Source organism: Rhinatrema bivittatum, chromosome 5 (genome assembly GCF_901001135.1).
Source record: "Rhinatrema bivittatum chromosome 5, aRhiBiv1.1, whole genome shotgun sequence".
In the NCBI taxonomy this organism is placed as follows: Eukaryota; Metazoa; Chordata; class Amphibia; order Gymnophiona; family Rhinatrematidae; genus Rhinatrema; species Rhinatrema bivittatum.
The window spans coordinates 90,994,937-91,018,498 of record NC_042619.1 but is presented as its reverse complement, the minus strand read 5'-3'; the positions used below and the strand labels follow the sequence as shown (position 1 = coordinate 91,018,498).

Sequence of the window (23,562 nt, the reverse complement as noted above, 5' to 3'; positions counted from 1 at the left end):
GTGTACCCTCTTTTGAATGTGATGGACTTCTTTTAATTAAAGATCATAAAACTGGCATATTATTGCAATATGCTTTCTTTTCAATTGAGCAACTTATTCTTATCCAACACCTTCAGAAATCTCTAGCTCCACCAGTGCTTTAGTTTTTATTTAAAAGATAAAATTATTTCATCCAGCATTCAGAGATTATCACAAATTGTACTGTCTGTCATAATCTTAAGCATTTGCTAGGTAAGAAGAAAAGGGAAGATAAAAAAACATAATTAAATATGTTTCAAGGAAGATTATGGAAGATACATGAAATGCCTAAAAACTGTGATTCTGAAGTAGGTAATTTGAAGGCCAGGACTTTAATGCATGAAATACAGAGCAACACTGAAAGTACATCAGTGTGCAAGGTCAGGCTTCTCTCTACATCAAGTGCTAGAACTTTTTCCTCTGCTTTAGTGAAAGTTCAGAAACTAGGTGTTAAAATGTTCACTTTATAGCATTGTGAGCAGAGTTTAGTTGAAATGAATGTGCTGTCTGAAGTCAGACTGCGGTTACTGTTTTTCAGAATACAAAAGCTTCAAATTATTGTGAAGTTAGAAAACAGAATTTATTTTGTCAGTAGGCAATTTTAATACATATAGATGTTGCAGATATAGACCATTGTTATAGCAATCCCACTCAGTCAGCTGTCACAGAAAATATATGCTTAATGCATAAAGTAAGAGCTAATCACTATCCAAGTGCTGGGGGTGTGGAAGAGACCATTAGGGTTTGCTTTTTCAAGGACAAACGGGGAAAAACGCATGGAGCCAGCAGAACACAAATCACCTGGGCCCCTGTCAAGCATGGTTTTAAAAAAAATACATCAAGCTAATTTCATGCTAAAATGAATATTTTCCTGGCTGATCAAAATACAATAATCAACAGTAGTAGTTAATTGGGTTGGCCCAGTAGATCAACACTAGTGTTTAACACTGTCATGCAGAGGGCCCAAAGTTTAGTTCCTGGACCAGGATTCTGCTCTCTGGGGATGCTATGGAGGCAGACTCAGGTAGCACCCGCATGCTCTGAAGGGGGTGTGGTTGCATAACCCCCATTGGTTCAAAAAGGTAGAGAGAGGGATACCAAATAGGGGCAACGCTCCCTTGGTAGCTGTGAATGATGGATCGTAGTACCAGTTCCCAGTCCCAGTTCTGACTGAGCTGGAAGAATAAAGGAGGAGGAAATTATTGGGACAAAACAAATAGTAGTAGTTAATTGTTTTTATATAGTGCTTTTTTTTCCACACAGGACAAAAGCACCATTTTCATTTTATATCTGGACTGTCAATTTTAACTGCTAACAATGACATCATTACTAATGGCACAAGTACCCAAACACTTTGAAAAGAAAAAATTATTAATTATTTCAAACACCGTGCCCTTTATAATTGTATATCTCCCCTGCTCAAAAAAATCTTATTATTTTTTCTTCATTTTTAATTTATTTGCAATTAAAACTGAATATGAAAAGTTTCAGCAATTGTAAATAGCCACTGATTGAAACAGTATATTCTACTTTTGTTTTAATTTTATTTGAGACACAAAATTCATTTGGAACCAGAATGTGCTTATCCAGAAAATGTAGCCGCTGTTAGAGTTACATCCAACGTGGCCTGCGTTTCGATGATTCTTCATCGGGGTAAAAGCGCTGCCGTATTGCTTCTAATCATACATGGCTACCGTGTTTTCTCTTTCAAACACATGCCCCTTACAATCATATATCTCCGTTCTACAAGGAAGAAAAGTAATATGGCAGCCCTTTTCCCCCGATGAAGAATCATGGAAATGTGGCCCGCATTGGGTGGCAGTGATAAAAGATAAGTGCATTTTTAACAGTGACTACATTTTATGGAAAACACACTCTGGTTCCAAACAATTTTTGTGCCGCAAATAAGAATAAAACCCCAGTAGAATATATGGTTTCAATCAGTAGCCACTTATAATTACTGCAACTTCTCATATTCAGTTTTAATTGCAAGTAAATGAAAAATGAAGAGAAAATAACAGGAAGATTGTTTTGAGAAGGAGAGATATATAAGGCGGTACAGTGTTTGAAAAAGATTTTTGAAAAGCAGCCATGTATGATTATCGCCCCATTAGTTAATAATTTTTTCTAATCAAAGGGTTTGGCTAGTTCTGCCATTAGAAGTGATTTAGTTGATAGCTTTTCAGTTCCCTTGTGGTCTTATTAAGAATTAGTTTTAACTTACCAGCATCTTACATACAAAATTCCCTGTGCTCCATAAAAATTATTTTATCATAAGTAGAATGTTGATCCATAAAAAGAACAGATTTCTTATAGCTAGTGTGAAAATAAATAATTTTCCCTTTAAATGGAGCATTTCAGCTTAATCAAGTCAAACACAAACTACGCTGAAATGCTGTCCATAGTAGTATAGCACTACACAATAAAAGGTGGAGGAAATCACAATTGATGGAAAAAACAATTTTCCACTAAATTCTTGTGCTTTCTCCTGCATGTTGCATACCTATTGCTGAGCCTGCCTGTAAGCCACTGCAAGAATGAAGCTCCTTGAGAGACTAAGAAAGCATTACTTTGGATGAAACAAACCCTGAATTTCATTATAAAGATACTCTCATCTCCTGAGAGTGTTTATTTCTATAGTTTGCTCATTATACTTTAAGTGTAGTATTGAACTTTGATGCCATAGTCAGCTAGTCTGAAGAGTTTTTCTAAACGCTGAGGGGCAGATTTTTAAAAAATACGCGAGCGCGAACAAAAGTACGCTGGATTTTTAAAGATACGCGCGTATCTTATAAAATACGGGGTCGGCGCGCGCAAGGGGGTGCACATTTGTGCAACCTGTGCGCGCCGAGCCCAGCGCGGCCTGCCTGTTCCCTCCGAGGCCGCTCCGATTTCGGAGCGGCCTCGGAGGGACCTTTTCTTCACCCTCCCCCCACCTTCCCCTCCCTTCCCCTACCTAACCCACCCCCCCGGCCCTATCTAAACCCCCCCTTACCTTTGTCGGCAAAGTTACGCCTGCTGAAAGCAGGCGTAACTTTGTGCGCATCGCCGGCAGCCCCGCTCCGTCGGCCTCAACCACGCCCCTGGGCCCGCCCCCGAAACGCCGCGTCCCCTCCCGGGGCTTTACGCGCGCCGGCGCGCGCGGCCCTTTTAAAATCCGCCCCTGACTGAATAGGTGCGTTTTAAAGGTGACCTCATGGGAAAAAATGGTAGTTAAAAGAGGCTTTCTGAAGCAAAATAAAAATGCATACAACAGAAAAAATTCTATCAAATAAAATTATTTAAAAATTTTCAAAGATTTTTTATTCTCATTTTTCCCTCTTGCATACACACCCCAAGAAAAAAATATCATATTGGCCTAGATGGCATGCTAAAGCATCACAGATGCCCTCAAACCAGGGTGAAAGACTTCTCTGAGAGAAACCCTCAGGGCCAATCCTTTGGCCAGTAGGGGACACCTTTCGTCACTGGGGTCCTTCACAGCATTCACATCCTCTGCGGATATTGTACCAGAGTGCAAGTCTTTTAAACTTTTTAAAATAAAATTCAAATCGCACAAATTTGGGCCACAAACGTTTAAAAACTTGATCTACGGGCTGGTCTGATGGCCCAGTGACAGCTATGTGTCACTGTGTTGGACTCCTGGATTTGATTCCCAGATCTGGATTCTGCTCCTAGAAATGGAAATGCTGTGAAGAGGGAAGGAATCCCAATCATCACTCAAGAGCACCATCTTCTGTCTGTTTTGAGTGTGTATTTGTACCCAATTCTGAAGGGAATCGTGGTCTGAACCTCTCAGCCAGAGAACTGGCTGGGCTAAACGGGATAGTGAAGACAGAATAAAAATTAGGAAAATCCCCAGGTAGGAGTGCATGAAGTCTCACAGCACCACAGAGCTAGCTGTGGCAGATTCTGATGAGCTGGAGATCTAAAGGAGTAGGAAGATGCTATCAGGTTTTAAAAAAAAAGGAAATTTGCCTTTTACTGCATAGCTTACTTTACAAATGTAATAATTTTGTACATTAATAGGCTATTTTACATGTTTATGTGTACTATGCCTGGATTAAAAAAAATCACTTAATATTTTTTGATCTTAAAAGTTGCTAAAGATCAAATAGATATAGAAGAAAAACAATTAACTGATATAAAACATTGAATAAATAAATAGGTAAAGAAATTATTTTAAGTGTACTTACGGTAGTGAATTAATACAAGACAAAGTGTGGTACAAAGTAGAAAATATTTTTTTTCCCCACTGTATGGGTTTCTTTTAGGAATACCTCTCTAAATAATACAAGTCTAATCAAGCTCATACTGTGAGCATTGAAGAATGTTAGATACTAGCAGGCTCAACAAAACTGTACAACATTAAGTATAAAAAGTACCAAAATACATTACAGATATCCAGCAATGGTCTGTGAAGGGCTCTATCAGAGTTTTAATCAGTCAAGCCAACCAGCCTCCCTTGCTGTGAATCCTTATCAAATTCAATTCAAGCTGAGAATTGACTTACCAAATCCCTGTGTAACACCCAGTTGGCGTGCAGGTAGTGAATACCATCTAGAATCTGATATAACAGTGATTTCACCATTCCCCGAGGTAACTGAACTGGCTTCTTGTTTGCTTTAGAAGCTCTGTGAAACTTGATTATGTGCTGAAAGAAAAGGAAGAAAATATTCAATATATCAACAAAAATAACAGAAGAAAAATGAGATGCTTCGAAATTCCTCCTGATTTCTTATAGCTATGTCAATATATATATATATATATATATATATATATATATGCACCTATAGATATTTATTTTCTTAAAATTAATTTTCATTTTTGTAAAGCATGCTACTTTTCAACAGTTAAAGATTTAAAGATCTCGAAATATAGGGGCTTCAACTGGCTGAGTATTTCTGTCTTGGTCTCAAACAGAATCCTTTTTCTTCTCCAAAAATGTATACTCTTGATTTAGTGAGTAACCACTTTGATTTACTTAAGATGTCATAGCCTGAATTATTAAACCTATATATGGAAGTTGGGATCATCTGATATAAACAAAGTAACATAAAAAGCAGTGAGCATTCATGCTAGTGGGAATAAAATCAAGAGGTGACTGATAAGCCCAGCTCTTTGGAATTTATTTGGAATACAATCTATGCTTGCTTGCTTCAATGATATGTTCTTAACTTTCTCAAGGCAATGACATAAATCTGAATTTACAACCTCATACTAATTGTGGACTCAAACCAGATTATCCATACTGCAAAAATCATTACTGTTGAACACACTTCAAATAACCCCACGGTCAGATTATTAGCATGACCTTTAATAAAATCTGTATCAACTTGATGAATGTTTTATCTTCTTGTTTTTAAAAGCAGCATTGCTTACCTGTAACAGGTGCTCTCTCAGGACAGCAGGATGTCAGTTCTCACCCATGGGTGACATCATCGGAAGCAGTCCAACCTGGAACTTTGATCACAAAGTTTCTAGAGCTTTCAAATATGCCCTTCTGAGCATGTTCTGCTGCCCCCTAGGCACAGTCCCTCAGTTCATGAAATAGTTAATACATGAAGAAACCAATTTAAAGGGGAGGTGGGTGGGTTTCGTGAGACTGACATCCTGCAGTTTTTAGAGAACACTTGTTACAGGTAAGCAACTCTGCTTTCTCCGAGGCCAAGCAGGATGGCAGTCCTCACACATGGGTGTGATTACTAAACCAGAGGCTGCCTGAGCAGAACCAAGAGGGGAAGCTTCCAGTGCTGAAAGCACCACCTTTCTCCCTTTTACCTGTGAGGTAGCTGACCCAAAACTGGATCTAGGCAGGAAAAGAGTTGGGCTCTACATAAGAAAATCATGGAACACAAAACCCTGATGCATAACAGAGGAGCCTAAGGCAGGGGTGTGATGAGAATTCCAACAAGCAGGATTCTTCGCCTCAAGGTTTCAGATCAACGAATCCTGACCGTGATAGTAGTCCTAGATCCCCCTGGATACAGGAAAAAAAGAATCTACCAAGAGAGATCTCTTGGATGAAGACTGTAAAGTTTCCTTTGGTGTCACAAGACAACCGAAAAGCCAGCTGGGGCCAGACAGTCCTCCAGAATGTGGTCCACTAGCATCTGACGGACAGAATGCATTTGCAGAAGAACATACAATGAATGGCTGATAGGCTCCAAGGGCAGAAAAACCAAGCAGAGCTTGTAAGAATAAGTTGCAAAAGTGTCAGAGTTTATTTGTTTATTAAAATTTGTAATCGCTTTGTGCATGAGCTCTAAGCAATTTACAGAACATACATAATAGTTACATGTAACAAATAAAATAACAGATTACATAAATATAAAACAATCTAAAATCACAAACAAACATTCTTAACCGGCCTAAAATAAGACAAGTTACTTGCCAAATCAAGAAGGCCTGTAGGACTGCTGATTTGAACCTAATTACTCCCTGCAGCTATGTAACATGAAAGTAACCTGATTTTGCCAGAGTTGCTATTGAATATATACGTGACAATAAATATCCAAAAAACTGACTTCTGTATAGAGTAAGTTAACAATTTGACAAAACAACCATACATATGAGGAACATATTTACTGGAAAGGACCTCATAAATGAAGGATCGCAAATGCTTAATGTTTGTGGTTAAACTCAGCAAACATTTAATGTGAAACTCGGTTAAATACTTGAAAACTAGATGTGCCTATAGTCAAGCACTGCCTTCAATATAACCATAATTTTGAGCAACTTAGGTGGATCAGATTTGTTTTGGTGTCTGTTTCAGACAGAGGTGGTGATATTAAGAGTATCTTAAATTATAGAGAACCCTTGCTGTAGTTACACGATATTAGGTACCATATTAGGAGCTACTACCCAAGAAAAGATCTAGGCATCATAGTGGATGATACTTTAAAATCGTCAGCTCAGTGTGCTGCGGCAGTCAAAAAAGCAATCAGAATGTTAGGAATTATTAGGAAGGGAACGGTTAATAAAACGGAAAATGTCATAATGCCTCTATATCGCTCCATGGTGAGACTACACCTTGAATACTGTGTACAATTCTGGTCGCCACATCTCAAAAAAGATATAGTTGCGATGGAGAAGGTACAGAGAAGGTCAACCAAAATGACAAAGGGGATGGAACAGCTCCCCTATGAGGAAAGGCTGAAGAGGTTAGGGCTGTTCAGCTTGGAGAAGAAATGGCTGAGGAGAGATATGATAGAGGTCTTTAAGATCATGAGGTCTTGAACGAGTAGATGTGAATCGGTTATTTACACTTTCGAATAATGGAAGGACTAGGGGGCATTCCATGAAGTTAGCAAGTAGCACATTTAAGACTAATCGGAGAAAATTATTTTTCACTCAACGCACAATAAAGCTCTGGAATGTGTTGCCAGATGATGTGGTTAGTGCAGTTAGTGTAGCTGGGTTCAAAAAAGGTTTGGATAAGTTCTTGGAGGAGAAGTCCATTAACGGCTGTTAATTAGGTTTACTTAGGGAATAGCCACTGCTATTAATTGCATCAGTAGCATGGGATCATCTTAGTGTTTTGGTAATTGCCAGGTTCTTGTGGCCTGGTTTGGCTTCTGTTGGAAACAGGATGCTGGGCTTGATGGACCCTTGGTCTGACCCAGCATGGCAATTTCTTATGTCCTTATATCCTTATATTCGCATGCCCTCACAACCTCCTCCCTCTTCCACAATCCTTCCTGTAAAATGGTGATTATAAGGCTGCAAAAAAAGGCAAGTTTGCTTACCGTAAACGGTGTTCCATAGATAGCAGGATGAATTAGCCATGCTGTCATGGGAACTGTCAATCAGGCCTGGGAGGCGGAGCTTCAAAGTAGATTTCAGAAGTTTGTCTCTGAGGCTGCGCGTGAGTTTCCACGCAGGAATACAGAATCTCCTCAGTCTGACAAAAGCAAGCGTAAGCAAGATACGGAGTAATGTCCACTGCTCAGGGAGGTGGGTGGGTCAGCATGGCTAATTCATCCTGCTATCTATGGAAACACCATTCACATTAAGCAAACTTGCTTTTTTCCGTTGATAGCAGGGCTGAATTAGCCATGCTGTCATGGGAGACCTAAGCTCCCGACCACGCTATATTATGGAGTTGAATTGTCTTGTAAGCGTGATCCCATATATGTGGCAGTCGACTATGTGAATTAATGTTTTAGTGAATGTAGAATCGCATGACCCAGCTTAGCGTCTTCGGCTGTGTGCTGGTCTAAGCAGTCGTGGGACATAAACGTGTGCAGGGATGGCCAGGTAGCTGCTTTGCATATGTCTATTGGATGGACATGCCTGAGGTTCGCCACCGAAGCGGCACCATCCTGACTTCATGCGCCTTAGGATGAACAGAGATATGAGAGCCCTGTTCGTGGTGGCAGTACTGGATACACTGAGCAATCCAGCTGGAAATTGTTCTTTTAGCCACCGGTAATCCTGGGACAACCGGATTGAAGGAAATGAACTGAGATGTTCTTGACATTGAAGTTGTCCATTGCATGTAATAGGCTAGTGCTCTTTTACAGTCTAATGGGGTAGATTTTAAAAGAAGCGCGATCAGCCTACTTTTGCTTGCGCATCAGACTCAAGCAAAAGTACGCTGGATTTTAGTAGATACGCGCGGAGCCGCGCGTATCCACTAAAATCCTGGATCGGCGCGCGCAAGGCTATCGATTTTGTATAGCCTGCGCGCGCCTTGGAGGGAACTTTCCTTTGCCCTCCCCTCACCTTCCCCTCCCTTCCCCTACCTAACCCACCCGCCCGGCCCTGTCTACACCCCCCCCTTACCTTTGTCGGGGGATTTACGCCTCCCGGAGGGAGACGTAAATCCCCGCGCGCCAGCGGGCCTGCTGCGCGCCGGGCCGCGACCTGGGGGCGGGTACGGAGGGCGCGGCCACGCCCCCGGGCCGTAGCCACGCCCCGTACCCGCCCCCAAAACGCTGCCGACACGCCCCCGGAACGCCGCGACGACCGGGCCCGCCCCCCGACACGCCCCCCTCCGAGAACCCCGGGACTTACGCGAGTCCCGGGGCTCTGCGCGCGCCGGGAGGCCTATGTAAAATAGGCTTCCCGGCGCGCAGGGCCCTGCTCGCCTAAATCCGCCCGGTTTTGGGCGGATTTAGGCGAGCAGGGCTCTGAAAATCTACCCCAATGTGTATAAAAGTCTCTCTCTGTCATTCTGATGCGGTTTCGGACAGAAGGTGGGTAGCTCTATTGTCTGATTCAGATGAAATTGAGAAACTACTTTTGGTAAAAATGAACGATGAGTCCTGAGGATTACCTTCTGATGGTAAAACTGAAGGTAGGGACTATAGTGAACTACAGCCTGCAACTCACTGACTCCATGAGCTGACATGACCGCCACCAGAAAAACGACTTTCCAGGTAAGGTATTTGATGTGAGCAGAGTCCATTGGTTCAAATGGAAATAGCATGAGCTGCTCCAAAACGACGTCGAGATCCCATGCTACTGGCGGCTTGGATATCGGAGGCCTTAAATGTGTCAGACCTCTGATGAAACGAGATATAGTCGGGTGTACCGAGATTGGTTGACCGTGGTGCGGTCTATGGAAAGCTGCAATCGCGCTGAGGTGGACTCTGACTGATGCCGTGGCTATACCCCCCACGTATAATTGGTAAAGGTAGTCCAACAATAGTTCAGGGGAGCAAAGTAGCGGATTGCACACCAATCGGTATATCTCTTCCACTTGAAGGAATAACTTCTTCTGGTTGAAGGCTTTCGGGATGTTATGATTATGTCTTGTACCACTGACAACAATCCCTGTTCGGTTAGGAGGACCCACTCAATCTCCATGCTGTTAGATGGAGGGAGGCATGCTTCGGATACAGAAGAGTTCCCTCTTCCTGAGAGAGAAGATCTTTCCGGTTGGGTAAGAGAAGTGGGTCTTGTATGGACAGTTGTAGAAGATGAGTGTACCATGGTTGCCTTGGCCATGCTGGTGCGATGAGGATAAGTTGCGCTCCGTCCCTCATGCATTTCTGAATTGTTCTGGTGAGCAATGGAATTGGGGGGAAAGTGTATAGAAGTCCTTTCTTCCAAGGGATAAGGAAAGCATCTTGTGCTGTCCTTAGATTGTTCGGCCATATGGAACAGAAGCGTGGTACTTTCCTGTTGAACTCTGTGGCGAAGAGGTCCAGGGTTGGAAGTCACCATTTCCCATTCTAGAATGATGATCGTTTCTCTGCAAAGGTTCCATGAACAGGACCCTCCTTGTTTGTTTATGTAAAACATGGCCACTTGATTGTTTGTGTAGACCATGACTCGACAACCTCACAGGTGGAGGATAAATGCTTGTAAGGTGTATCTGATCGCCCTGAGTTCCAGGAGATTGATTTGGAAATGTTGTTCGTTCAGGGACCAGAGGCCTTGTGTCTCTAGATGGTCGAGATGTGCTCCCCATCCCTTGCGGGAGGCATCCGTGGTCAGGACTGTGTTGTGCGGGAGTAGGGTGAATGGGGCCCCTTTTGTAAGTGCGGTTCTGTTCAGCTACCATTGTATGTCCATTATCATGTCAGGGGTTAAGGATAACTTCCATGTTAACGGCTGAGAATGTTTTCGCCATTGCCACTTGAGCCCCCATTGGAGACGGCGCATGTGCAGTCTGGTGATTGGCACTGTGTGAATGGCAGCCACCATGTGACCCAAGACCATTACCGTAGTACCTGACGAGCTGACAGCGAGTGAGTGGCTTGGAGGGATTGTAGGAGCTGTCTAACAACAATTCTCCTTTTGTCCGGGAGAAAAACTCTGTTCCTGGTCGTGTCCAATCGAGCTCCTATGAAGTGTAGTATTTGAGAGGGCTGAAGGTGTGACTTTTCGTAATTGACCACGTGGAATATATCCTGCAGATGAAGTTTGAGTGTCTCTAGGCTGGAGACCACTATGAGCCAATCGTCCAGATAAGGAAATATCTTGATGCCCTTCTGGTGAAGAAACGCCACCACCACTGCCATGCACTTTGTAAACACTCTGGGCGCTGCCGAGAAGCCAAATGGCAGGATCTTGTATTGGTAGTGTTGAGCTTTGAACTGGAAGGATAGGTAACGCTAGGAATCCTGGTGCATAGGAATGTGCGTTTACGCATCCTTCAGATCGATTGAACACATCCAATCTTTGTGTTGCAGCAAAGGAAAAATGGTTTTCAGGGAGACCATTTTGAATTTCTCTTTGAGTAAATACTTGTTGAGTTCTCGGAGATCTAGAATGGGGCGTAGAGATCCCGACATCTTGAGAATTAGGAAGTATGGGGAATAGAACCCCGTAGAGTGGAAGGAAGGAGAAACACGATGTATTGACTGTTGTTGTAAGAGCGAAGCTATTTCTATTCCTAATTGATGTTGATTCGATGCTCTCCCTTTGGTGAAATTAGATGGAAGTGGAGGATACATTGTAAATTGGAAGTTGTAACCGTGTCGAATTATATCCAGTACCCATCGATCTGTGGTTATCATCTCCCACTCTTGGATGTGCGCTTTTATTCTTCCCGCTGTGAAATGAGGCAGTGGAGGTGGGTGAGCAACTCCTAAAAAGAGGAAGGAGCCTTGGGAGCCAGGGCAGGTTGCTTTTCCTGAGGTCTTTGAGCATGAGGCTGACTCCTTCGGTTATGCAGTTGCTGTTGTGGTGCTGCTCGCAATGGTGGTTGGTATGGCTGTGGCCGGTAAGAAGCGTATGAACAATATGGTCGACGGGTGAACGACTGCCTGCAAGACGGTGCGTAGAACCACCTGGACAAAGCTGCATAGGATTGAGGATGCATTAGACTCTGTACTGCCACTGACTGCTCTTTTAATTGGGCCACAGTCTCTTGAAACCGGGTTCCGAAGAGGTTGTCACCTTTACATGGCAAATTTGCAAGTTTATCGTGCACGTCGTCACGAATGGCACTAGACCTCAGCCATGCCATGCGACGTGCTGCAATTGCCGAAGTTGGCGCTCGCGATGACATTTCGAACTCCTCATAAACCGTTCATAATAAATGCCTAATTCCCTCCTCCATATCCTGGAAGGGCTGTGGCAGCGGGTTAGATGGGTCAGGAAATGGCAGTTGATGTTTTAACGTCTGCAGGCACTCATGCAAATACTGCACAATAGTGGAATGTAACCGCGTTTTCTTTGCCCGGTGTAACACTGACTCCACCACAATGGAAGCGTGCGGCAACTGCGGCGCTGATTAGTAGGGGGAGGGTTTCATCTTGTACTTGAGATCTGTCTTTCAGGAGACTGCCTGGATCGCAAATGGAGTCTCCCATGACTTTTCCAGTATGCCATCAAGAACCTTATGAGATGGGAGTGAGGTAGGCTCCTATGGAAGATCAAAAATCTTTAAGAGATCTGTCTCTGCCCTGGGATCCGGAACTTTCTGCACCTCGAGATGTAGCACAGATCCAAGTTTTTCTAGAAATTTGGGGTATGTCAGGACTTCCGGCGGGGAGTAAGGCTCCGCTGTTTCATCCGGGGGGTCGGAAGGATATCCCTTGGAAGTATCTGGAGATGATGGTGGAGAAGCAGGTGCAGGTGCTTTCCTTCATTGCTGAGGTTTCGGTGACGGTATATCTGGTACCGGAGACTTAGGCCTTGCAGGAGACGGAACCGTGATAGGTTCCGGTGATGGAGGTCTCGTGCTTGGTGCCGAGGGGGGTAGTTTGAATGTAGCTTTCATACTTTCGAAAAATCCCAAGAGAGCTTCAGAAAGTTGTGTGAACGCTTGGCGGATCTCAGGAGGCATTGCTCTTTTTTGGGGTGGATCTTCACCTCGTGGTGGAAGTGCCGCCGCCAGGACAAATGAGTCCGGTGGTGGACAAGAGTGTTTTTTAGCATGCAATTCACGTCTTGTGACGCAGGTTCACACTCCCGAGTGCTGGCTCTATGTTTTTTAGGCTTAGCACCTTTCTCACCTTCAAGCCTGGAGGAAGTCGGCTCCATCGACGCCGCTCGACGTGCTTTGAGAGGAAGCGATTTTGCAGGCCCCGGGGAGGAGTGAGCTTCTGAAGGGGGGGGGGCCATATGAACCTCCGTTTGCTGCTCTCAGGGCCTGAATTTTCTCTGCTCGTTGTCTGCGAGCCCTCGGGGACATCTTATCACAGTGCTGACAAGTGTCCTGCTGGTGATTTGGGCCCAGACACTGGTAGCATCGGTCGTGGTCGTCCATTATGGACATTATCTTCCCACAGGGGCAGGGTTTAAAACCCAATGGACGGGGCATGTACTATCTTTTGATACTATTGAAAAACGCTGAAGAAAACTCAGATCAAAACATCAAAGTTGAGGAGACCGAAGCTCCGCGTGTGTTCCCACGCGGAAAAAACAGACTGAGGAGATTCTGTTTTCCTGCGTGGGAACTCACACACAGCCTCAGAGACAAACTTCTGAAATCTACTTTGAAGCTCCGCCTCCCAGACCTGATCGACAGTTCCCATGACAGCATAGCTAATTCAGCCCTGCTATCAACGGGAAAAGGCAGATACCACCTGCCCCCACCCCTGACAGCAGAAAAATCTTCATCCAACTTCAAATAAACAATTTTCCAACCTTTGTGTCTGTAGTTTGAATCTATCCTCTGTCTCTACTGGCTCTTGGCTTTCTCTTAGTTCCTCTCTACTTCCTTATTCCTTGAAAACTTGTTTTCTGATTTTCCTCTAACTTCTCTATCATTTGTTAATTTTCTTCCATGTTTATGTCTCTGTCTACCAGCTGTCTCTCTACAGCTCATTATCTTTTCTTACCTTTTCCTAGTCTAATCCCCTCCTGCCACTTCCATTTCAATTCTTCTTGCCTTTTCCCCTCCATCATGATTCATGCTCTTCTCACAACCCTTATCTTGGTTCATCTCCCATATCAGCCCCCTCCTCTCTATCCACACATCTCCTTTCCAAATCCTCTTCATCTTTCTCTTCCTCTTAAGGTCCCTTCATCTAACACTAGCCAGTACTCTTCTTGTTATCACAGCCCATGTCCTCTCTCCCAGCTTGTTTCCCCTTCTCTCAGCTTTCCCCTTTTCATAGTCCATGTCCCCTTCTCTCAAACTTCTCCGGCCTCACAGCTTGTGTCTACTCCTCTCCTTCTCCTAAAGCAAACTTTCCCAACCTCTTTTCCCCTCACAGTTTCTCATCATCTCATCATCTCCTCTGCCAGCCAGAATTGTCTCTCTCAGTTTCTCTCCCAGACATCACAATATTCTCTTCCAGCCAGTATCCCCTTTTAAACCATCTCCCAAGAATTCTCTCAGCCTCCTTATAGCTCCTCTGTCCCTCTTTCCCTTTCTAGTCCCTTTATCAGCAGCCCCTCCCCCCTATCTCCACTATACTTCAGGAAACCTGTCTATCCTACACTACTGTTGCACTTTGGTCCCCCTGTAGCCAATTAGTAAGATATTCTACAGCAAAACAATAAGCTGCAGTGGGAGCAGTAGCTCAGACATAGAAGGGCAGTGCTAGTCCTCCCCTGCAATTCTTTGGACAGACATTCTACAGCCAGCCAACAGGCTATAGGGGGAGGTGGGAGCAGTATCGGAGAAAACACCGGCACCTTTTACCTACCCCTCCCCCCTGAAGCCAAAACGTCTACAGATAGTCAAATGAGCTGGAGGGGGAGGTGAGAGCAGTAGCAAGGAGATAGATGAACTTCTTTATTGTTCCGTCGTCGTCCCCCCCCCCCCCCCTAGTCCTGCAGCATGGAGCTCTCAGAGTGCAGGAGACAATATTGGGGGTACTCAAGCACCCATAGCACTGGTGCTTATGCACTAGATTATTTTATTTATTTAAAATATTTGTATTCCACATTTTACAAAATATCTTCAAAGTGGATAACAAAAATAAAACAAATATCAATAATAATTATAATTTCAGTTATTTTTGTACTTATAACTGCAGTTAAAGCTTTCAGACCTCTACAAGGATTCCTGCGTGGATCTCTCCATTAAGATCTGCCAGGTACTTCTAAATGACTGGATTGGCCACAGTCAAATACAGGATGCTGGGTTCAATGGACCATTGGTCTGACCCAGCATAGAACTTGTGTTCTTATGCCTAAACTAGTACAAAAATAAGTGTAAAGAAGAAGAACGAACCCATCTGATGCTAAAAAAAAACAAACCTTTGACATGACAAATTTCTAGGAAGTCTACTCAATCAAGCAGCAAAATGGAACGGAGTGAATGATTTCTAATGGGGAATAAACTTTAAAAAACATTCAGAGCTTGCAAGAAGTTCTTCCAGCTTGGCAATTAGCAGCTCATTCAACCCGTCTGTGTGACTCTCAAAGATACCTCTCTTTGGAGAATTAGTGAAACTGATGCATGACATGGCCAAAATTAAATTAATCACAAATTTGAACATTTTGCTATTTTTTCTGTTCCACAGAAAGTTTGTTGAGAGCTTTTTAAAAATGTTTCCTGGAGGCAAAAGAATAATAACAAATGGACAAGAAAAATAATGAAATTAAACCTCAATTCCATAGATTGTAAGGCTCTCAAAGTTGTTTCTCTATAATCCTTTCCCATGTGCACTGTTTGGCTTTATGGTATTTCTTTAAACATTTTTTAATGATTATTAAAGAAACCCATATAGTTTGAAGTCAGTGCTCAACTGTCAAAATCTCTTGATAGATATTTTCATTTTCAGAGAATTTTAATACTTTGTTCAATGTACTTCTTTTTATTATTTCTGACAGTAGGGCATGCTGTGACTTGTACAATTCAGGTTGATCCATCTGGAAGTTTGATGATAAATTTGAATAACCCTTTTGCATGAATTTATGTTTAACTTCAACTTTTGGTCTGAGTTTATTTATTAAAAGTTCTAAAAGTAGTGGTGTTTTATGACAGAGTGTGTCATCCACAAAATATGTAAATGTGCTAATAGTAGTCTCAAATCAGTCATGCATTAATCCAAAAAGTCTACTGCATGGAGACAAGATACATTAAGAGTAGGAAGAACAAGAAAATCAGCACTTTATATCACACCTGAACAAATTTGAACTGTAATGGGAAAAAATGTGGAAGAAATTCCAGAATCTATTTGCACATTAAACCTTTGTTTTTCTCACTCCAATTATAGTTTATTTACCTGAAGCAAACCTTGGTCAAAGTGCAGCTATACTGGGAACTCTTATAATTTTACCATTTTTCAGTAAAATAGTTTAGGACACAGTCTACTCTTAGGTGTCTGAATGCTCTTTCTACTTGGAATTAATCAAGAATTGATCTCTCAGATCCTCCTTGAGATATGTAATATAGTTTTCTTTGAGGTACTCTCATTTTCTATATTTTGGTGCACCATCTTTATCTCTATAGCTATTTCTCTTCCTACTGCTCACTTTTATTCTACTACATTACACTACTTAAACTATCAATATATACTATGAACACAGAACTGTTTGTTTTTCATTATGTCAGAATAGTTTCAATCAGGTATAGTCCCGCAAATATTTTTTTCTCTTAGTCAAGAATTCACATGAAAACCCAGTAATCTCAAACACAATAAATTCAATATAAAATCTAGAGAACTAGGCCCATGACCCTCACTTAGTGGGTGACCTAGGCTACACCACTTGGCCTTTTGGTGCTTATTCTCTCTCTACTTCAATGAAAGCAAGCAGAAAACCGCTGAAGAGGGTCTTAACTTCTCTTTGTACTTTATCCAAAAAAGGAGACAGCATTACTTTTCTTTTTAAAATGCTGCTTGCAATTGCACCTCAATGAAAAACCCAGTTAGGAACTCCAACTACTATTAATATCATTTTCTTTGCACTTGGTTTTTCACATTTTTTTTCCTGCTAGACTTACTAAAAGTCTAAGGATGTAACAGGTGCAAATGATACTGCACACAGGAAGTCTACAAGCACCAAGAAAAAGAAAACACATTTATCCATTAGCTCTCCACTGTAAATTGTTTTTAATGATAATCCCAATCAGGATAAAAAATGTGCTAGCAGCTCCAGGTCCAGGAAAGTGAAAAAGCAGAATTGCTTACCTGTAACATGTGTTCTCCAAGGACAGCAGGATGTTAGTCCTCAACATGGGTGATGTCATCAGATGGCGCATGGCACAGAAACTTTGACTAGCACACTGAACATGTCCAGCTTGCTGCTAACCATGCGTCCACATGGGGTCGTTCTTCAGTCTTATAATAGAGTTTGTGAAAGAAGAAAATAAACCGAGAGAAGCTCAACTCTGCGGGGTGGCGGACGGGTTTTGTGAGGACTAACATCCTGCTGCCTTGAAGAACACCTGTTACAGGTAAGCAACTCTGCTTTTTCCAAGGACAAGCAGGATGGTAGTCCTCACACATGGGTGATTAAGTAGCTCCAGGTTGCTCTCAACAAGTGCAGCATAGAACACTGTTGGAAACAGGATGCTGGGCTTGATGGACCCTTGGTCTGACCCAGTATGGCATTTTCTTATGTTCTTATGTGGCAACATGTACAACAACTAGAGCTGCAAGAACCAGAGGAGCAGGCCTGCACCCACAGCTGGGGCCTATGGAGGAAGAGTTGGGATTTTATGGCTGAAAGATATCATGGAGGACTGACTGTTCGCACAGACTGTCCCACCGGCCATCCTTATCCAGACAATAATGCAAGGCGAACATGTGGAAAGAACTCCAGGTCGCCGCTCTGCAATTCTCGTGAATGGGGTGTGCACGCAAGTAAGCCACCGAGACAGACATGGCCCGCACGGAGTGAGCCTTGACATGACCTTCAAGTCTCAAGCCCGCTTGAGCGTAGCAGAAGGAAATACAGTCTGCAAGCCAATGGGACAAGATCTGCTTGGATACCGCAACCGCCAATCTGTTTTTGTCGAAGGAGACAAAAAGCTGAGTGGATACGCGGTGAGATGCCATCCGTTCCAAGTAAAAGGCCAGGGCCCTTTTACAATCCAGAGTGTGCAGAGCCTGCTCACCCTGGTTAGAATGCGGCCTTGGAAAAAAGGAAGGCAACACAATGGACTGATTGAGATGGAACTCCGTGACCACCTTAGGAAGGAACTTCGAGTGCGTATGCAGAACCACTTTGTCATGACAAAATTTTGTATAAAGGGGGTACGATACCAGAGCTTGCAGTTCACTGACCCTGCGAGCTGAAGTAACTGCAACCAAGAAGATGACCTTCCAGGAAAGGTACTTCAGGTCGCAGGACTGCAATGGTTCAAACAGAGATTTCATGAGCTGAGACAGGTCGACATTGAGATCCCAGGAAACCGCGGGTGAGTGGGGGGCTTAAGTTGCAACAAGCCCCCTATGAACTGCCCCACAAGCGGATGGGTAGAAATTGAGGTACCATCTGTACCCTGTTGGTATGCCCCAATGGCACTCAGGTGATCCCTCAGGTGAACCCTCACCGACATGGTCTGAAGACCAGACTCTGAGAGGAACAACAGGTAATCTAAAAGTGCCGGTGGAAAACAAAAGAAGGGATCCAGATAGCGTCCCCCCACACCAAGTCGAAAACCATTCCCACTTCAGATTGTAAGATTTCCTCATGGAAGGTTTTTTGGACTCCAACAGGACCAATGATATGCCTTCCGAAAGTCCCCAACTGGATTGGAGGGCTCGAGGCCAGCTCCCGTAGAGTCGGAAACCAGATCTGTCGAGGCCAAAAGGGGGCAATCAGGATCATTGTGCCCCGGTCCTACTGGAGCTTCTGGAGTGTTTTTCAGATGAGCATGTTTTTCAGCCATCTCTCCTGGGCGTGCGATTCTTTATTTAAATGAGGGGTTGCACTAATAAGGAGGCGCTAGGGACAATAGCGTGTCCCTAGCTGCCTCATTATTGGCATAGCAGTGGCTGTCAGCGGAATTCGACAATCGACGCTCAATTTTACCGCCGGTTTCCGAACCCCGCTGACAGCCAAAGGTTAGGAAAATGGATGCCGGTAAAATTGAGCGTCTGTTTTTCTAACCTGCTGACCAGCAGGCAGATTTTTTTTTTTTTAAATTTTTGGTTCCTCCAACTTAATATCACTAGGATATTAAGTCGGAGGGTGTACAGAAAAACAGTATTTTCTGCTTTTCTGTACACTTTTCCGGGTTGCTCAGAAATTAACGCCTACCCTTGGGCAGGCATTAATTTCTGAGCATAAAATGAGCAGCTTGGTGCGTCGAAAACATGCGGTCAATCACATGCTAAACGGTGCACTTGGCCGAATGCACCATACTGTATCGGCCTGAACATGTTTACCTCCACTTAGTGCTAATTGGTAGAAAAACAACACAATTATGCATGGGGAAACAAAACTTCTCTCTAGAGTGTTCGCTCTAATTCTTCATAATGCTTCTACCCCCCTTCCACCCCCGCCCCCCCCCCCCCCCCAAAAAAAAAGAACAAACAGAACAAATTATAGTATGGATCAGAGAACAGGAGTTCCGCTAACATTCATTACTTTAATAGTTTCTTGGATGTAGGCACTGAGATCCCACAGACCATGTTAACATCAATTCTGCCTGAAAGTAGTGTACCTCTACTTTTTAAAAATTATTTTTCTCTGTTTCTGTTGCCTCTGTTCCATCCTAGCCACATCTTAGGTAGGATGCTGCATGATAGCACTAAGACAGTTCAAGGAATGTAGTAGCTAATGTGCTTACATTCCACTTGTGAGAATCACTTGAAGCTATTTCTGTTTATTTCTGGCTATTTGGGGGTAGGGGAGAGGGTTTCAAATAACTCACTTTTGTCACCTCTTTTATGCCTTATCACTTAATTATATCACTAAAGTAATTCAATTGAAATAGCCTGGTTAAACTACATATCCAGTCAAGATATACAGTATCTTAAATCAAGATAAGCTAGCAGTTTTGTTTTCTATTTGTTTTGGTGGAATTCATTATACCAGTAGAACAGATGAAGGCAGTCTGGTTTGTGGGATTTACCCTTCTTTTCCTTTCATCATCTTTTTAAAAATAAGTCTTCAGAGCAAAACATTGGAAGTTGCCTGCAACTTATAATAACTTTGACGGTTTCAGAATGCGTCTTTTGGTTTCTTGCATTAATGTACTAGCATTGTGTTAAAACCTGGCCGCAATGCACACTCATTAACATAGTCAGAGGAAACATAAGAACATAAGAAATTGCCATGCTGGGTCAGACCAAGGGTCCATCAAGCCCAGCATCCTATTTCCAACACAGGCCAAACCAGGCCACAAGAACCTGGCAATTACCCAAACACTAAGATGATCCCATGCTACTGATGCAATTAATAGCAGTGGCTATTCCCTAAGTAAAATTGATTAATAGCCATTAATGGACTTCTCCTCCAAGAACTTATCCAAACCTTTTTTGAACCCATAACTGCACTAACCACATCCTCTGGCAACAAATTCCAGAGCTTTATTGTGCGTTGAGTAAAAAAGAATTTTCTCCGATTAGTCTTAAATGTGCTACTTGCTAACTTCATGGAATGCCCCCTAGTCCTTCTATTATTCCAAAGTGTAAATAACCGATTCACATCTACTCGTTCAAGACCTCTCATGATCTTAAAGACCTCTATCATATCCCCCCCTCAGCCATCTCTTCTCCAAGCTGAACAGCCCTACCCTCTTCAGCCTTTCCTCATAGGGGAGCTGTTCTATCCCCTTTATCATTTTGGTTGCCCTTCTCTGTACCTTCTCCATCGCAACTATATCTTTTTTGAGATATGGCGACCAGAACTGTACACAGTATTCAAGGTGTAGTCTCACCATGGAGCGATATAGAGGCATTATGACATTTTCCGTTTTATTAACCATTCCCTTTCTAATAATTCCTAACATTCTGTTTGCTTTTTTGAGTGCTGCAGCACACTGAGCCAACGATTTTAAAGTATTATCTACTATGATGCCTAGATCTTTTTCCTGGGTGGTAGCTCCTAATATGGAACCTAAACATCATGTAACTACAGCAAGGGTTATTTTTCCCTATTGCAACACTTTGCACTTGTCCACATTAAATTTAATCTGCCATTTGATTTTCTCCTTAAAATAAAAGTTTAAGTTTTGAACACAAAACAGCTTATGCATTGATTCCATATTAAGTAGACGTCAGGGATTTTCTGATTTTCAGTATCAGCAACTTAACCACAGGGAACACAGATACTTATGGCCAACTGCATTCACATAAATTTGCACTGATCTACATTTTCTAAAGAAAGATACATTGGTTATTGGATTTACAATCTTATCACCTGGAAGCAGTACATACTTCAAATCTCTTACACACAAGTTTCAATTATGATCACCAAATTATTTCTCTCTCAAATATCAGATCAATGTGTGGATAGAAACAACCTTGGTTAACTATTTATTGCACATGAACAGTTATTTAAAAAAATACTGGCTTACCCTAGTGTATATGAAATAGTTTTTAGATACAGAAATTGATTCTAATCTGCGGTAATAAAACTGTTAGGATCCCATCAGAACCACTGTCTCAAGTATATGTTCTTGGATAGGTCATATACGCCTACAGTTTTCTGCTTTGTTACAGGGCTTTCACATGCACCACCATTTTGTGCTTTTCTTTTTATTATTGTGATTCCTTGTTCTTGAATGGTTCTCTCACATTCAAAAGAGGGAATATGGAGAGGTGTAATAGAATTATATGGATTTATGCACTGTACATGGTACTAAGAGGACTTTGTTCTGGAGAATGGAGCAAACAAAAGGCTGAAGAAAAGAGGAAATACTGTTATTGAAAATAATTGATAGTGGATCAGGTTTCAGTTAGAATGTAAAAATAATGAAGAAATACCATAGGCCCATGTCCAGAAACTACTATGTAATTTTGGTCACGAATACAACTCGTGGCCAGTATTACAGCAGCAATTCTGAAAAGGTGAATAAAGAAGTGGTAATATAATGAACTTTGGTGAATATTGTGCTATACCACAATACAGAATGGTGTGAAGAGCTTCCACTGCTAAATCAACAAATCCAGCCTGGCCCACAGACCAATTCATGGTACATGATAAATCTAATTGTATTAGGTGCAGGACAAGCAATTGTATATACAGAATTTACTATGAATATTCCTTTCTATAAAGGAGAAAGTAACAAATATATTATAATCATAATAAATTAAGAGATGAACATGAGTGGTCATTCCTTTACATAAAATCCTATCCATAATATATTGTAATTTTCATATAAATAGAAAACTTTTACCCCTAAACATTTCAAAATTTTCAGTATTTATCTTTTCCTGCTTCCTCTACAATTCGGGAAATTGCAAACAGATAATATTCTACAAATAATACTGTGCTCTTAGGGGTCGATTTTAAGACCCCCGCGTGCGCGTCCATGTGCCGATTCTATAACATGCGAGCGCTGGTGCGTGCATGTTATATTTATAAAATCCGATGGCTGCGCACACGTGCGCCGTATTTTACAATCCGTGTGCGGATGTGTGGGCAAGCCCATGACTCGCTCATGCGGGGGGGGGGGGGGGGGGAGGATTTTATAACCTATGCATGACGCCACAATCAGCTAGTCCCCTGTTCCCAAACCCTAACCCTATCCTTCCTACCTTTTCCCCTCTCCACCCTGACCCCTAACCTAACCCTATCTAGCCCCTAATTTTTTGATTTTAATACTTACTGCTCCTCCGGAGCAGAAGTATCTTCCGCATCCTAGCCCACCCCCCCTGCCCCTCCTCGTCCATACCACTTCCCCTGGACTGTCCCTTTCAGCAGACCTGGCACTTTGGTGCGTAATGGGGGTTACACGCGTGGCTGAGCCAGTTGTAAAATGCGCGCGATGCGCACAAGGCCTGACCATGCACATAGCTCCCAAAATTTATGCGTGTGGCCCTTTTAAAAATTGGGCCGTTACTGTGAATCCAGGAGAATCTTAAATGATTGAAACATCCGATTTAGAAGTCAGTGTGTGGCATATAGAGCATAACAAAAATTAATATGCATAAAGCAATGTAGTATCACTGAACTAGACTCACTGTAACTTATGGGTTATATAATCATCATAGCCGTTAAATGTGAGATGATTTTCGTATCATGAGGGTCACAATCTAAAAAGGCACAGTTGGACCTTTATTATTTTGCGGATTGGACTGCTTTTGGATAGAGATCTGATTTCAGCAATCCCCTAAAATTAGCATACATGAAAAATGGCATCCTCATTCATTCTAACTGGATAACTTAGATTTTTTCTTGCCACTATGTTTGAAACTGTTGCAAAACTATTTTAAAAATTTAGCTTTTGAAAGGATCCAAGATTTAGCATGTTTTAAATCTTAGCTTAGGAAATTGCTAACATCTAATTGTGGTCTCAGTAGAGGTACATAGCAGCCAGTTTAATGTGCTGAGCTGTATTAAAGAAGCATCATTAGCAAAACTTTTTTTTTTTTTTAATAATTCAGTAAGTAATTAGAAGAAAGTCATTAAAGAGGCACTTAAACCAAGTCAACTCAAAGTTGGCTACAGCTGGACCAGCCTGGTGGCTCAGAGGCAGTGTTGTGCGGTAGACATAGGTCCAATTCTCAAACCTGGCTTGTGCTCCTCAGAAAAGCTAAGAATGATGCCAAGGCACTGTTCACAGTCCCT

The 23,562-nt window shown here is 42.4% G+C and overlaps 1 protein-coding gene across 2 annotated transcripts in view; it reads right to left on the bottom strand.

Annotated features, from left to right (window-relative positions):
* CDK8 (cyclin dependent kinase 8) overlaps positions 1–23,562 on the bottom strand; it is a 449,399-nt gene that overhangs the window by 171,124 nt on the left and 254,713 nt on the right. For both annotated transcript variants that reach the window (XM_029602572.1, XM_029602570.1), the window contains exon 4: positions 4,532–4,672. In XM_029602572.1, the coding sequence (XP_029458432.1) occupies positions 4,532–4,672 (141 nt within the window). The remainder of the gene's footprint in view (positions 1–4,531; positions 4,673–23,562) is intronic.